Source organism: Ylistrum balloti, unplaced genomic scaffold, assembly GCF_031769215.1.
Source record: "Ylistrum balloti isolate Yb309-2 unplaced genomic scaffold, AGI_CSIRO_Ybal_v1 Utg370000, whole genome shotgun sequence".
Lineage (NCBI taxonomy): Eukaryota > Metazoa > Mollusca > Bivalvia > Pectinida > Pectinidae > Ylistrum > Ylistrum balloti.
The window spans coordinates 765,092-782,254 of record NW_026782078.1 but is presented as its reverse complement, the minus strand read 5'-3'; the positions used below and the strand labels follow the sequence as shown (position 1 = coordinate 782,254).

At 38.7% G+C, this 17,163-nt stretch overlaps 3 protein-coding genes across 3 annotated transcripts; all 3 read right to left on the bottom strand.

The window, feature by feature from the left end:
• LOC132548048 (uncharacterized) lies at window positions 1-2,482 on the bottom strand. The gene is made up of 4 exons (XM_060211871.1): window positions 2,293-2,482; window positions 774-877; window positions 379-447; window positions 1-126 (listed from the first exon to the last, which is right to left on the bottom strand). Exons 1-4 carry the CDS (start codon window positions 2,480-2,482, stop codon window positions 1-3), a joined length of 489 nt encoding a protein of 162 aa, XP_060067854.1.
• Window positions 2,483-4,079: 1,597 nt separating this feature from the next.
• LOC132548078 (uncharacterized) lies at window positions 4,080-11,684 on the bottom strand. The gene is made up of 4 exons (XM_060211901.1): window positions 11,492-11,684; window positions 8,113-8,198; window positions 7,101-7,211; window positions 4,080-4,133 (listed from the first exon to the last, which is right to left on the bottom strand). The coding sequence occupies exons 1-4, from the start codon at window positions 11,682-11,684 to the stop codon at window positions 4,080-4,082; spliced, it is 444 nt and encodes a 147-aa protein (XP_060067884.1).
• A 1,504-nt stretch (window positions 11,685-13,188) lies between these two features.
• Window positions 13,189-16,598, bottom strand: LOC132548046 (uncharacterized). Its single transcript, XM_060211869.1, has 4 exons — window positions 15,885-16,598; window positions 15,571-15,708; window positions 14,247-14,351; window positions 13,189-13,677 (listed from the first exon to the last, which is right to left on the bottom strand). The coding sequence occupies exons 1-4, from the start codon at window positions 16,596-16,598 to the stop codon at window positions 13,189-13,191; spliced, it is 1,446 nt and encodes a 481-aa protein (XP_060067852.1).
• Window positions 16,599-17,163: the final 565 nt, after the last annotated feature.

Here is a 17,163-nt window from a genome sequence, read left to right as displayed (position 1 = left end):
TCAGAGCTCATTCTCGCCTGAATCCATTCCTTCCTTGCTGAGACCAGCCCCCTCAACAGATATGCCGCCATCTTGCTGACCGGAAACATAGTGCACCTCGTGGCTGTTATTTTGACGTCGTTGTTGCTGTTCACAGATAGGAAGTACAGGAATTAGCAGGGTTTTGTTTATGATTAAAGTCTTATGATTTATTTCATTCACACAGTACTTTGACACTGATGTGATACACAGAAAGAAGAAAAACTGCGCCATACATGTATAAATGTGTGCTTTTTAATTGGTATACAGAATCTACAACAGTTTACGGAGAAATCGAATTAGTAATCTGAGTAAAGAGGCGAGTTTTGTGAGCGAGAGTGACGGAAACAGAAGTCTTACATCTCTTATGGCGTCGTATATGTTGACGTCCCTGGAGGTGGCTACAAGTGTCCCGTTCACGTTCTCAATCTAAAAAAAACAAAGTATTTATTAAGCGGATTCATTATTATTGTAGAGGGAGTGTCTGTATATATTGAAAGCTAACAATGGGTCACGTGGGAAATATGCTAACCGAGGAAGTCAAATTATATCATGTTGGAAATATATTGGAGATACAATGGCCGTTAAAAGAGGGAGTTACATGATAAGATCACGAGAGAGGAAAAGTTATCAGAGGAAGTAACACGTGGTCACATGGGAGATACCGTTGTAGAGTAAGTAACAGGTCATGTGGTATGTATGCTGATCGTTACTAGAAGGAATGGCGACATGCAATTGTTTGAAGATAAACTGACCGTTATTAGAGGTAGTGACATGGGGTCACGGTTCGGGTCATCTTCAAAGTCAGGTATAAGATCTTCGGTTGACTTAATCTCAACCCTTATCAGTCTGAAGATAGCTGGAACATGACATAAAATATCAATGATAGTCACTAAAGAAAAATATTGTCTAAACCCTGTACTCAAATGCAGAACCGATCAAAATGATATCAGAATTTGAACGAAAGAAAGAAATACACACCTATTCATGAATAAGTACCTGCAGATTAAGAATAATAAAAACAAACAAACAAACATGTTTTCCGAATGAGATCATGGCGTCGAATATCAAACCCTGCCTAAGATATGATAATTCTTTAAATTTCCGAACATTTGCTGCATTGAACTATTCTTCACTATGTGTTAGATTAAATCCGTTTTATACTTGTCTATGTAGGATTCGAATTCAGATGAAATAACTTAGTTGTAATAAATTTCCGATGATAATACATACACTTTAGATATACCTGATGTTATAAACGTCAGCTTGTATTCGGGCGGCCTGTCACATTTATATACATGCTCTGCTTCAGAGTGATTAAGGTAATTCTATCAGAAAATACAGGTACATTTACAGATCATTCTTTCTTTCTTCAGATTTGCGATTTCCGCCCCCACCCCCATCCAAATTTCTGAAGACATTACCTTTGAGGTTATCTGCAAGCTCCTTCCCAACAGATTCCTGCACGCGTAACCTTTGATGAGATCTACAAGTTCCTTCCCCACAAATTCCCGGACACGTTACCTTTGATGAGATCTACAAGTTCCTTCCCCACAAATTCCCGGACACGTTACCTTTGATGAGATCTACAAGTTCCTTCCCAACAAATTCCTGCACACGTTACCTTTGATGAGATCTACAAGTTCCTTCCCCACAAATTCCCGGACACGTTACCTTTGATGAGATCTACAAGTTCCTTCCCCACAAATTCCTGCACACGTTTCGTTTGATGAGATCTACAAGTTCCTTCCCCACAAATTCCCGGACACGTTACATTTGATGAGATCTACAAGTTCCTTCCCCACAAATTCCCAGACACGTTACCTTTGATGAGATCTACAAGTTCCTTCCCCACAAATTCTCGGACACGTTACATTTGATGAGATCTACAAGTTCCTTCCCCACAAATTCCCGGACACATTACCATTGATGAGATCTACAAGTTCCTTCCCCACAAATTCCCGGACACGTTACCTTTGATGAGATCTACAAGTTCCTTCCCCACAAATTCCCGGACACGTTACCTTTGATGAGATCTACAAGTTCCTTCCCCACAAATTCCCGGACACGTTACCTTTGACGAGATCTACAAGTTCCTTCCCCACAAATTCCCGGACACGTTACCTTTGATGAGATCTACAAGTTCCTTCCCCACAAATTCCCGGACACGTTACCTTTGATGAGATCTACAAGTTCCTTCCCCACAAATTCCCGGACACGTTACGTTTGATGAGATCTACAAGTTCCTTCCCCACAAATTCCCGGACACGTTACCTTTGATGAGATCTGCAAGTGCTTTCCCCACTGTACTTTTTCTTCCTGGATCGCTGCTGATATTTCTGGGCACGTCCTCATTCTCTGTGCCGTTAGAGGGCGCAGTTTTGCCGTAGGATACTGGTGACAGTACTATCTGAACTACGAATACTTGAATACATATCAGAATGATGTATTTTTGAAACATCATTTTTGTGTCACACATGTGTTAATAGGATCATAAAATGGAAAGTAAACCCAACAGAGGACAGTATTTGTATGAGACTTATCTCGGGATCGTACAACAGGTTGTAAACACCTCAGATCACGTGTTTGTAACTGTTTGTGTTATGCTGGTACATTTACGGTCATGCCAGCTGTAGCAATCATGAAAGCCAATGATATAATCTCTTTGTCGACAAACAAGTACTTACTCATACTTACTCAAAGCGGGCACTAATACCTCCTCAGTCAGGAAAACTGCTGACAATTCTTAAAATCTTCCTCATTACACTCTGGTCTGGGCTCTGTATCACTACACCCCGGTCTGGGCTCTGTATCACTACACCCCGGTCTGGGCTCTATATCACTACACCCCGGTCTGGGCTCTGTATCACTACACTCTGGTCTGGGCTCTATATCAATACACTCTGGTCTGGGCTCTATATCACTACACTCTGATCTGGGCTCTATATCACTACACTCTGGTCTGGGCTCTATATCACTACACCCCGGTCTGGGCTCTGTATCACTACACTCTGGTCTGGGCTCTATATCAATACACTCTGGTCTGGGCTCTATATCACTACACTCTGGTCTGGGCTCTATATCACTACACCCCAGTCTGGGCTCTATATCACTACACCCCAGTCTGGGCTCTATATCACTACACTCTGGTCTGGGCTCTATATCACTACACTCTGGTCTGGGCTCTATATCACTACACTCTGGTCTGGGCTCTATATCACTACACTCTGGTCTGGGCTCTATATCACTACACCCCGGTCTGGGCTCTATATCACTACAACCCGGTCTGGGCTCTATATCACTACACTCTGGTCTGGGCTCTATATCACTACACCCCGGTCTGGGCTCTATATCACTACAACCCAGTCTGGGCTCTATATCACTACACTCTGGTCTGGGCTCTATATCACTACACTCTGGTCTGGGCTCTATATCACTACACTCTGGTCTGTGTTCTATATCACTACAACCCGGTCTGGGCTCTATATCACTACACTCTGGTCTGTGTTCTATATCACCACACTCCTGTCTGGGCTCTATATCACTACACTCTGGTCTGTGTTGTATATCACCACACTCCTGTCTGGGCTCTATATCGCTACACTCCTGTCTGGGCTCTATATCGCTACACTCTGGTCTGGTCTATAGTTTAGGTCCTGCTTTGTCTGAACAGTATTCAGTTCAACGTTTTCAGACTGGCCACAATGGAGATTATATCAGTGTGAAATTTCACAGTTTCAGGTTTAAGCCAATTTCAAGACAAAATTATTTTATACTATGTAGGAAATCCTTGAAAAGCAAAAGTAAACTTCAACGTAAGCATTGCGACGATTGTTTTTATTTCAAGTGCTCAATATTTCAACATAGCATTATACAAGCTAGAATTATGTTTACCCTACATTTGAATAGGACCATATATGTGACAATTATTTGGAAATGATTATCAACATATATGCGTCAGTGTTTGATATTTTGGTTCTAATATGAAACAATCAATTTATCATGAAAATCCTCTGTATGATCTTGGTGATATCCCTCATCATCGGTATTTCCCTGAGCCCCTAATCGACATCCTCCGACGATTCGCCAGCTTTTTTTTGTTCTCCCTCCGTATTCTAGTCAAAACGTCATACAAATAACATTATCTTAGATGTGAAAATGAAAAGGAAGACTTTAAGCTATATAACACAATTACCATATCATCAAAACAAATTAAGAACTGTCATTCTGAATTTAATCCGAAATACAGAACAAGACGTCCTCATTACAACAGTACTAGACGTCCCATTACAACAGAACTAGACGTCCCATTATAACATTGCTTGACGTCCCACTACAATAGAACTAGACGTCCCAATACAACAGAACTAGACGTCCCCATTACAACAAAACTTGACGTCACATTACAACAGAACTAGACGTCCCATTATAACATTGCTTGACGTCCCACTACAATAGAACTAGACGTCCCAATACAACAGAACTAGACGTCCCCATTACAACAAAACTTGACGTCACATTACAACAGAACTAGACGTCCCATTATAACATTGCTTGACGTCCCACTACAATAGAACTAGACGTCCCAATACAACAGAACTAGACGTCCCCATTACAACAAAACTAGACGTCCCCATTACAACAGTACTAGACGTCCCATTACAACAGAACTAGACGTCCCATTACAACAGAACTAGACGTCCTCATTACAACAGTACTAGACGTCCCAATTACAACAGAACATGATGTCCCATTACAACAGAATTAGACGTCACATTACAACAGAATATGACGTCACATTACAACAGAACTAGACGTCACATTACAACAGGACTAGACGTCACATTACAACAGAACTAGACGTCCATATTTCAACAGAACTAGACGTCCCATTACAACAGAACTAGACGTCACATTACAAGAGAACTAGACGTCCCATTACAACAGAACTAGACGTCCCATAACAACAGAACTAGACTTCCCATTACTACAGAACTAGATGTCACATTACAACAGAACTAGACGTCCTATTACAACAGAACTAGACGTCCCCATTACAACAGAACTAGACGTCCCCATTACAACAGAACAGACGTCCCATTACAACAGTACTAGACGTCCATATTACAACAGAACTAGACGTCACACTACAACAGAACTAGACGTCCCCATTACAACAGAACATGATGTCCCATTACAACAGAATTAGACGTCCTATTACAACAGAATATGACGTCCCATTACAACAGTACTAGACGTCCCATTACAACAGAACTAGACGTCCCATTACAACAGAACTAGACGTCCTCATTACAACAGTACTAGACGTCCCAATTACAACAGAACATGATGTCCCATTACAACAGAATTAGACGTCCCATTACAACAGAATATGACGTCACATTACAACAGAACTAGACGTCACATTACAACAGGACTAGGCATCACATTACAACAGAACTAGACGTCCATATTTCAACAGAACTAGACGTCCCATTACAACAGAACTAGACGTCACATTACAAGAGAACTAGACGTCCCATTACAACAGAACTAGACGTCCCATAACAGCAGAACTAGACTTCCCATTACTACAGAACTAGATGTCACATTACAACAGAACTAGACGTCCTATTACAACAGAACTAGACGTCCCCATTACAACAAAACTAGATGTCCCATTACAACAGTACTAGACGTCCACATTACAACAGAACTAGACGTCCACATTACAACAGAACTAGACGTCACATTACAACAGAACTAGACATCACATTACAACAGAACTAGACGTCACATTACAACAGAACTAGACGTCCATATTACAACAGAACTAGACGTCACATTACAACAGAACTAGACATCACATTACAACAGAACTAGACGTCCCATTACAACAGAACTAGACATCACATTACAACAGAACTAGACGTCCCCATTACAACAGAACTAGACATCACATTACAACAGAACTAGACGTCCTATTACAACAGAACTAGACGTCCATATTACAACAGAACTAGACGTCCCATCACAACAGAACTAGACGTCACATTACAACAGAACTAGACGTCCCATTACAACAGAACTAGACGTCACATCACAACAGAACTAGACGTCCTATTACAACAGAACTAGACGTCCCATTACAACAGAACTAGACGTCCCATCACAACAGAACTAGACGTCACATTACAACAGAACTAGACGTCCCAATTACAACAGAACATGATGTCCCATCACAACAGAACTAGACATCACATTACAACAGAACTAGACGTCCCCATTACAACAGAACTAGACGTCCCCATTACAACAGAACCAGACGTCCCATTACAACAGAACTAGACGTCACATTACAATAGAACTAGACATCACATTACAACAGAACTAGACGTCACATTACAACAGAACTAGACGTCGCCATTACAAGAGAACTAGACGTCCCATTACAAGAGAACTAGACGTCCCATTACAACAGAACTAGACGTCCCATAACAACAGAATTAGACGTCCCATTACTACAGAACTAGATGTCACATTACAACAGAACTAGACGACCCATTATAACAGAACTAGACGTCCCCATTACAAGAGAACTAGACGTCCCATTACAAGAGAACTAGACGTCCCATTACAACAGAACTTGACGTCCTATTACAACAGAACTAGACGTCCCCATTACAACAGAACTAGACGTCCCCATTACAACAGAACCAGACGTCCCATTACAACAGTACTAGACGTCCCCATTACAACAGTTGTTGCTATGTTGAGTGAGACTATAACTACCACTGGTTTATGCCAACACAATGGCTAATGGCTTCGCCACCTATTCCACGTTTTGTTTGCTGATATGAGTAGATCTTCGCCATTTCAATTTATATATTAATTAGTATACCAGGATTTTTTTAATCAATATATCGGGATGATTAGATTTTGTCCATTTAAATCACTATATGGGGATACCACTCTGTCAAATCCTTCACGAAAACCCTTGTGAGTTTCATGTACTTTTCTAGTATGACACAATTATATTGACAAAAGTTACACGGAGATAAGCTTAATACGTCAGACTTTACCTTGCCGAGTACTTTGGCCTGCTCTATGTATAATTTTGCGTCCTTATCACCAACACTTCCGTTGATGACTGTTTTCTTTGTCTCAACATCATACCCATTTTTTGTCTCCACCTTGGAATAAATGCCAGAGAACATCGGCTTAGTGCATTGTTAAATAGTGTCATTACAATAACAATAAGGTATTAAAAAATTAAGAGATATATTGGGAGTTTTTTTGCACAGCCGTTGATCTGTTGATACATGTCAATTTGCTATTTTCAAGTAAATTTTGTTATGGAAGTTTTTTTTTCAGTGGCATCAGTTAAGATTTTTCAATAACTACTGGTTTATTCTAGCCCAGACAATGGTTTAAGTCTAGCCAATCTTTGAACAACTCCGGATGCAAGTAGTTTCTTTTTCCAACACTTTATAGTCTCTATACCTCTTGTATATACTTAATTCTTCATCCTTGTCACTAGAAGTATCCTTTCCCATTGCTTGTCGACCACATTTCCAGCAGTGATTTGTTTTCTCTATACATTACATCTGATCTATCAAACTTACTTGCATCTATTGTTTGTTCAGATCTATTTGACCCCTGACCTCTATCATTTTCTATCAAACTTATATATCTCTATTTTTAGTTCCTGATCTATTTGACCCCTGACTCCTATCATTGTCTATAACACTTATATACATCTATTGTTTGTCCCCAATCTACCTGACCCCTGACCTACATCATTGTCTATTAGACTGACATACCTCTATTTTTAGTTCCTGATCTATTTGACCCCTGACCTACATTATTGTCTAACATACCGGTATTGTTTGTTCCAGGTTTCTCTAACCACTGACCTTCATTTCCATTGCTTTTTCCTGGTCTATCTCACCACCCTTGATCTTTGTCATTTCCATCGATTGTTCCAATTAACCTGTTGACCCCTGACCCCGCTATAATTGTCTATAAACCTTATCAATAATTAATAGTGTTCTTTTATCCGAGACTATACAATCGCCCGTTAATACTGTATACTAGTACCTCAATACTTTGTTTTTTATCCGTTTCCGGTACTAAGTCGATGTACTCGTCAATCTCAGCGCTTATATCTTCCATGGCCTCTGCAACGAAATAGGATGACGTCATCGTAATTTAAGACGGTATGAGAAGACATTGAATGGGACATTTAACTGCCAGATCAACATGAATATGACATTATGTTTTCCCGCCTTTTCTATAATTATACCACTTAGCTCGTCGACATAAACATTTTGTGAGGAGCTGATGTTAGTTGTCAGCTTATTTGCATATAAAGATTGATACTTAATGTTGGCGCCTTAATATCATTTGGTGTATATAGAGGATATAACGCACAGTATATTTTAATTCTTTAAGGCAACTGGACCTGTGTAATGTTATTAAATGATATTGGTTACAACAGAAGTCATAAAAATGTTGGATTGCGGGTGTATCACAACTTATGATATTTGAAGTCACATTTGATTCGGTTTTCAATTTATTTTCCCGATATCACGATATTCGTGCTATGTGTCGGCAACTGACATATTCACGACACAGGCTTTATTGTCGTCATAATGATCTCATTGAGAAATGTTCTGTTTATGTTTGCGGTATAGAGTTGGGCGTGTTCGATGATGTTGCTTGATGATTTCCTTGTTGTTACCATTGTCCTCATTTGGGAACGCGACATTACTTACTGGAATTGACCAAGATTTACATTGAGAAACACTTGGTCTTATTTCCTTGTACTTTTTCATGAGTCCGGTTTTGTCCTAGTTTTATTGAAATTGAGTTTGACTTTCTGTAGACATGCCGGTATTTTGAGTTTGTTTTTGTGTAGACATGCCGGTATTTTGAATTTGACTTTCTGTGGACATGCCGGTATTTTGAGTTTGACTTTCTGTAGACATGTCGGTATTTTGAGTTTGACTTTCTGTAGAAATGTCGGTATTTTGAGTTTGACTTTCTGTAGACATGCCGGTATTTTGAGTTTGACTTTCTGTAGACATGCCGGTATTTTGAGTTTGACTTTCTGTAGACATGCCGGTATTTTGAGTTTGACTTTCTGTAGACATGCCGGTATTTTGAGTTTGTTTTTGTGTAGATATGCCGGTATTTTGAGTTTGACTTTCTTTAGACATGCCAGCATTTTGTGTTTAACTTTTTGTAGACATGCCGGTATTTTCTTTACTGATTCTTTTAGCGTTGATTTATTTATAGGAATTAATTGCTACAACACAAAGACGCTGTCCTTCATTGTCCTCTTGTTTCACTGTAATGGTACAGCAACTAGTACCACACCGGATGTTCTATAGAGTGAAAGTTGTACATATTTATGTTAGAGTGGGTCTATCAAGTTGTAAAAGATTTTCAATATAAAACTATCTGAAAAGCAAAACCTCTTTGCTTAATGGTGAGAATTATGTAACCTTTTCTGTCATAAAGGTTTTCTGCCGTCATAACGAATAACCCTGACACAGGAGGAAATGTAATAGAAAATAGCCCTGACATAGGAGGAAATGTAATAGAGAATAACCTTAACACAGGACGAAATGTAATAGAGGATAACCCTGACACAGGAGGAAATGTAATAGAGAATAACCCTGACACAGGAGGAAATGTAATAGAGAATAACCCTGACACAGGAGGAAATGTAATAGAGAATAACCCTGACACGACGAAATATAATAGAGAATAACCCTGACACAGGAGGAAATGTAATAGAGAATAACCCTGACACAGGAGGAAATGTAATAGAGAATAACCCTGACACAGGAGGAAATGTAATAGAGAATAACCCTGACACAGGAGGAAATGTAATAGAGAATAACCCTGACACAGGAGGAAATGTAATAGAGAATAACCCTGACACAGGAGGAAATGTAATAGAGAATAACCCTGACACAGGAGGAAATCTAATAGAGAATAACCCTGACACAGGAGGAAATGTAATAGAGAATAACCCTGACACAGGAGGAAATGTAATAGAGAATAACCCTGACACAGGAGGAAATGTAATAGAGAATAACCCTGACACAGGAGGAAATGTAATAGAGAATAACCCTGACACAGGAGGAAATGTAATAGAGAATAACCTTAACACAGGACGAAATGTAATAGAGGATAACCCTGACACAGGACGAAATGTAATAGAGAATAACCCTGACACAGGAGGAAATGTAATAGAGAATAACCCTGACACAGGAGGAAATGTAATAGAGAATAACCCTGACACAGGAGGAAATGTAATAGAGAATAACCCTACAGGAGGAAATATAATAGAGAATAACCCTGACACTGGAGGAAATGTAATAGAGAATAACCCTGACACAGGAGGAAATATAATAGAGAATAACTCTGACACAGGAGGAAATGTAATAGAGAATAACCCTGACACAGGAGGAAATGTAATAGAGAATAACCCTGACACAGGAGGAAATGTAATAGAGAATAACCTAACCCTGACACAGGACTGTAACACAGGACGAAATGTAATAGAGAATAACCCTGACACAGGAGGAAATGTAATAGAGAATAACCCTGACACAGGAGGAAATGTAATAGAGAATAACCCTGACACAGGACGAAATGTAATAGAGAATAACCCTGACACAGGACGAAATGTAATAGAGAATAACCCTGACACAGGAGGAAATGTAATAGAGAATAACCCTGACACAGGAGGAAATGTAATAGAGAATAACCCTGACACAGGAGGAAATGTAATAGAGAATAACCCTGACACAGGAGGAAATGTAATAGAGAATAACCCTGACACAGGAGGAAATGTAATAGAGAATAACCCTGACACAGGAGGAAATGTAATAGAGAATAACCCTGACACAGGAGGAAATGTAATAGAGAATAACCCTGACACAGGAGGAAATGTAATTGAGAATAACCCTGACACAGGAGGAAATGTAATAGAGAATAACCCTGACACAGGAGGAAATGTAATAGAGAATAACCCTGACACAGGACGAAATGTAATAGGGAATAACCCTAACACAGGAGGAAATGTAATAGAGAATAACCCTGACACAGGAGGAAATGTAATAGAGAATAACCCTGACACAGGAGGAAATGTAATAGAGAATAACCCTAACACAGGAGGAAATGTAATAGAGAATAACCCTGACACAGGAGGAAATGTAATAGAGAATAACCCTAACACAGGAGGAAATGTAATAGAGAATAACCCTAACACAGGAGGAAATGTAATAGAGAATAACCCTGACAAATGAAGAAAGGTGAACGAAATCATACAATGATTTATCATAAGAAAAAATTCAGGAAATGAATGATTTCGTCATATAATAGAACTGATAATGGAGATAAACGACATGAAGTTTAAATCCTTGCTATCGTTTAAATCTTACTTTATAAAACTCACCCTTTATGATGTTAATAAATTTACTGTCGTCATCATTGTTGTTGTCGCTATCGTTGTCGCTATCGTTGTCGTTATCGTTGTCGCTATCGTTGTCGTTCGTACTTTGTTTGACAACGAGCGACTTCCCAGAAGCATTATCTGCTACAGCAAAGAGAACTAAAATAAGTATTATCAGACTGTATCTGGGAATCATGGCTGTCTTCTCCACAAGAGTTTAAGTCTCACCAGATGACACAGGAAGCACAGAGTTATGATAGAAAGACCAAAATCAATGATATCTTTTGTTGATAACTGATACTGTATACTGTCTTATCACGAGGCACAATCTGTTAACGTGTGCGTATTTACTTCTTCTTAATTTTCAATTTACATTAAAACTTTAGATTCAATTAAGCCTTTTCAATGTAAGCTCTTGCTATGATATTTTGTTCGTGAATGTATTCGTGTATACTTTACCAAGAAATGTATACTATATAGGCGTATTGGAAGCAAACAATTATTGATCTTCACGATGATAAGGGTAATGTTGTCATATCTTTTCATATCTAGGACTGTGTTTACTCACAAGTCATATAAAAGTCTTTTATTTCCTTGAATCAACATTTGAACATTTTGTAATGAACAAATCTGATCTATTGTCAATTTTGACAATAATCTGCATAAATCATTGATGTACTGTGTACAAACTATGAAGTTTTATGTACTGATTAAACATATCACACATATCAAACATAGCAAGTTTATAGTTTCAGATATAAATATAACTGACGATATCATATTTTCCTACACACAGGTTGTTCCCCGTGATAAAAAGGATGGCCTACAGCTGTCGCAGAGATACTTCTTTACACAACATAATCAATGGCATCTATTTGTGAATGGTAAGCAAACCACATACCTACAAGTCTGATCATGTGACTTCTAGCATGTGACTGTACCACGTGACTTATCATACCCTATCATTTATCAGCTATATTTACTGCCCGTATGTGGACACAAGTGGTTGTTATTATTTATTCTAAAGTGAAAATGACTTCCAATAAGAACGGTAAGATACCATCCTTTGAAGCTATAACTACATTTACTTTGTTGTACTTGAATGAAGCTTTATGACACACATGTAACTGACAAGATATCCCACTCTACTCGCTTGATAAAGCACCGACTGTTTCCTTCATAATGATGACTAGAAGAACACGTGAAGTAATACAATTTAGTACACAACGTACATTTCAGATGGAAGTGTAAATTTTATTGAGAAAATCTTGTAGAACATAAAAGGATGGCTCTGTATACTTATGGACAGTTGAAATATAGACAAACTTTCACCAGAACGAAGGGTAGATGACTGAGCATGTTTTGAGCTCTATCATTTTCTCCAGATCATTTTCATGAAATCGATGACAAAGGTACACAGAGTTAATAAAACGTCATTAAGAACATCATATACATGTAAATAATTGTATATGGAACTCTGAGTAGTAAAACATCTACATTTAATGAAAATACTAGTATGATCCGAAAAATAGCAAAAATCAAAACAAGCATGGATGATGTCTGATGAAATTGTGAAAGTGTACGTTATGTCAGAAACACGTGGTATTAAGAAAAGTCACCATCGTACTGCCCCTCCTTGAGACGTTAACCGCAGTGGAAGCAGCCGGTACAATCGTTACACTGGCCTCTCTTCCCGGTGTTTATTTGTCGGGAACACTCGGTACGTTGCTAGGAGGGCGGTTGTACTGGTCCCCCTTTGGACTTCCCTGGCCCTGCGGTACGGTCCCTCCGCCGCTCGATTGTGTCTCAGTAGCTTTGTTGTTCTCTTTTTTTCCTTTTACTTTCCCTGGTTTGTTGTCCGGGACTTGCTGATGCGAATCTCCAGCAGCCTCACCACCCTCCTTCCCCGGGGGTTTCATTTTACCGGGAGACTTATTTTTATCATCCACTCCATGACTTCCGGTTGCGGACATACCACTGTAGTTGACTTTGAATGGACTTTTGTTGTTGTTCCCGACACCACTTGATTCGTTGGCGCTTGAGTATCCAGCGCCGCCATTTTGCATGGTGATTTCGTCTGGGGGTATGTTGAAGTCGGCGCTCTGTGTCTTTTCGCCACCGGAAGCATCTGTGTGTTCCACCTCATGCTCTCCAGCTTCGCCAAATGTCAGCATTGACTTAGCGTAGGGCTAGGTAAATCAAAGAACAGCAGCACGTGTAGTTAATTCATATTACGTCATTCTAACAACACGAATTAAACAATGCGCTGGAATAAACACAGATAAGCAGGTTCTAAATACAATATATCGGTGTTGACACATACAATAGTTTAAATAAACAAGTTCTTATAAAGATGCAGATTTTGTCATAAACTAAGAATCGACAAATCTCGCTTATCACTTTTCTGTGAAATTGTATTTATTTCGATTTCATAGTCAGAAAAATGAAATATTTTAGACTATGTCAAAATAAGATTCAATCAAATGATTAACATGCTATGGAGCCATCAAAGGCATTTTTTCTGTCATGATTTCTGTTTTGTAACTGTTACAATTTCCTGAAATAAGATTCCCAGTACTGGTACTCTTCATCATGAAAAATGTTCTGTATTTTGTATTTTGCTTGTATCGTGGCAAATTATTATGATTATTGTACTTTTATGCGGATTTATTTCGTGGGTTGGAACTTAATCTTGCCAAACTCAAATGTGAACCATTATTTCCTCTGCATTTTGAGTGATCAAAGGAAGAATATTTACCAAATTCTCCATGTATTGGTCCATTACATACGTGTCGGTATAGGACATGTTGTTGTTCTGTTTGTATGTGTCTGAATTGTCCTCAGCCTGAGTCCCATTCCTCTCCTGTAAAATTATAATTAACATCACTGTAGACAGAGTTATTATTATTCATCTGTGTCCGATTCGTCCTCTTCCTATGTCCAATATCTAGCATATAAAAATTCATATAGGCTAAATGACTTTGTATTTACAATGGTCTAAATTTTCCCCTATCCTCGTTCGAAGAAAACCCACGTTTTGACAACTTTTGTGTCCGATTTATCCTATGCCTGTGTCCAGTTCTTTGCCGGTAAAAAAACCCCAACGTAATACTTCACCGTAGTACATGTAGGTAACTGCTATCAATGTTTCTTTCCTTCGTTTGGTGTATTTGTTTTCTGTTAATTATAACTACTATAATCGTGATTTTGAGCCCGAATCGTCATCTACATGTGTCCAATTTGTCTCGGATAAATATATATATGTTACAAATTTGTATAAAGGACATAGAAAAAACAACGAGTGACAATAGAGCTAGATAATGAAAGTGTCTCGCACTGCGGCAGATCGAAATAAACGTGAAAAACCAGACAAAAACTAGTACTTATGATACAGTAAACATAAACAAAACTATATGTTTAGCATATACATTTTTAACACATTCTAAAATATAACATAAAGAACATTCTCAATCTGATTGAAGAACAGCAGATTTTCTTCTGTTTCTAATACCTATCGTTAACTAATTGTAGAAGATAAAGTCATACAAAGTGTCTTTGATATCATTGAGATAAATTAACCTACTGTGTCTGGTATCACGATTTAAATACTTCTTGTATAAAGTATGACCGTCAGCTACCGTGTCTTGTATGAGCAATTTAAATACTTCCGGTATAAAGTATGACCATCACTTACCGTGTCTTGTATGAGCGGTTTAAATACTTCCGGTATAAATTAAGATAGACACCTACCATGTCTTGCATTAGCGGTTTAAATACTTCCGGTACAAAGTATGGCTGTCACCTACCGTGTCTGGTATGAGAGGTTTAAATACTTCCGGTACAGTATGGCCGTCACCTACCGTATGTGGTATGAGAGGTTTAAATACTTCCGGTACAAAGTATGGCCGTCACCTACCGTATGTGGTATGAGCGGTTTAAATACTTCCGGTACAGTATGGCCGTCACCTACCGTGTCTGGTATGAGAAGTTTGAATACTTCCGGTACAAAGTATGACCGTCACCTACCGTGTCTGGTATAAGCGGTTTAGATACTTCCGGTACTAAGTATGGTCGTCACCTACCGTGTCTGGTATAAGCGGTTTAAATACTTCAGGTACAAAGTATGGCCATCCATGGTTACTTTTGCTGACGGTTTCCTGTCCCCTTGTGTTGTTTTTCTTTCCTTCTGCGGTCATAGTGTGCTTGGTGTTGTTTTTCTTCTGTTATATAGAAATGTGACATTCAGCATTTTATTTTTTATGAAAGTTAAAATACATTTGGCATCGTGCCTTTTCTATATCATGGAAATACCTATCTATTACTGATATCTTATTTCTAAAATGTCTTTTAAAGTCCTCCAATGATAAGGATTAATAAAAATATTGATCTCTCTTACCGCCTCGGGTACGAGACTTTTGAACATGTCGGGTACAAGTTTCGGCCACTGTTTCTTGCCACCTGATGTATTTTCACCTCTTGGGCGACCATCATCCTCTCCTCGGGGCCTGCTTTCATTGCTGTCGTCTTCTCCTCTAGATCTACTTTCATCAATATCACTACTCGATTTGCCGTCTGCTTCTCCTGGTAGAACAGTTTCAGGCCCATCTTTAACAGAAGGCAGAGAAGCCCCTCCCGTCTCACCAGCAACACCATCCATGGATCCAGATTTGGTTACAGCGTGGACAATCGCCGCATTGTCTAGTTTTGCTTTCTTGATGTCGCCAACATCTTCTGATTTCTCCTCGCTATCGTGTTCATTTTTATTATTGTAAATTTGTTGTAGTTTATATTCATTCATGTTTTTTCCTTTCTCGTCACCTTTCACTGCCTGCAATTCCTTGCTATTTTCATCGTCGTTGTTTCTATTTCGACTGTCGTCATCTCGTCTATCTTCATCACTGTTTCTGTCATTGTATTGCCTATCATCATTTCCACGTCCATTTGTTTGTGCATCGTCCCTTTCGTCTTCATTTGATTCACTGGACGACGATGACGACGACGATGACGACAACGATGAATCGGAACGATCTGAGCCGTCGGAGCCGTCTGAACCGTCAGAACCATCGGAATCATTTAAGTCATGTACCACGATTGATGGGCTGTGTTTCATGCCGATTGGGACACCTACAATAACAAGGTTTGGCGTCATAGACCGACTAACTATTGGATATCAAAGTAATTAGTTTATACATCGTGGAGAGACCATATCATTCCTTGGATATATCAAATAACAAATGTTTCATAAACAGTGATTTAGTATGGGGTTCACTTGCCCGACATTGTGGGTTTTCCTCAGGTACTGCGGTTTCCTCCCTTAGTAGGAACTCTCGTGCTCTTCCATCCGGGTAAACATGAGTGATCAATATTATTGATATTAGCCGTTAGCTTTTACTACACTTTTAAAGAGCTTAAAAGGGATGAATAAGGATAAGTGTTGGTACTGGAAGTAAAAATTCCGAATTCCGTTTAAAAAATAATTTTTGGAATTTTTTTTATTCCAACTCTTTTGATGAAAAAAACTTAACTTTTTTCATTTACCATCAATCATAAATAACAAGTTGTATATTACAGTCCTATCGATTTCAGCTTTGTTTGGACCAACACTATACCTAATACTCCTTAATGAAAGTACACGTTCATATCAATACAAATTTTCTTTATAAAAATACAAAATA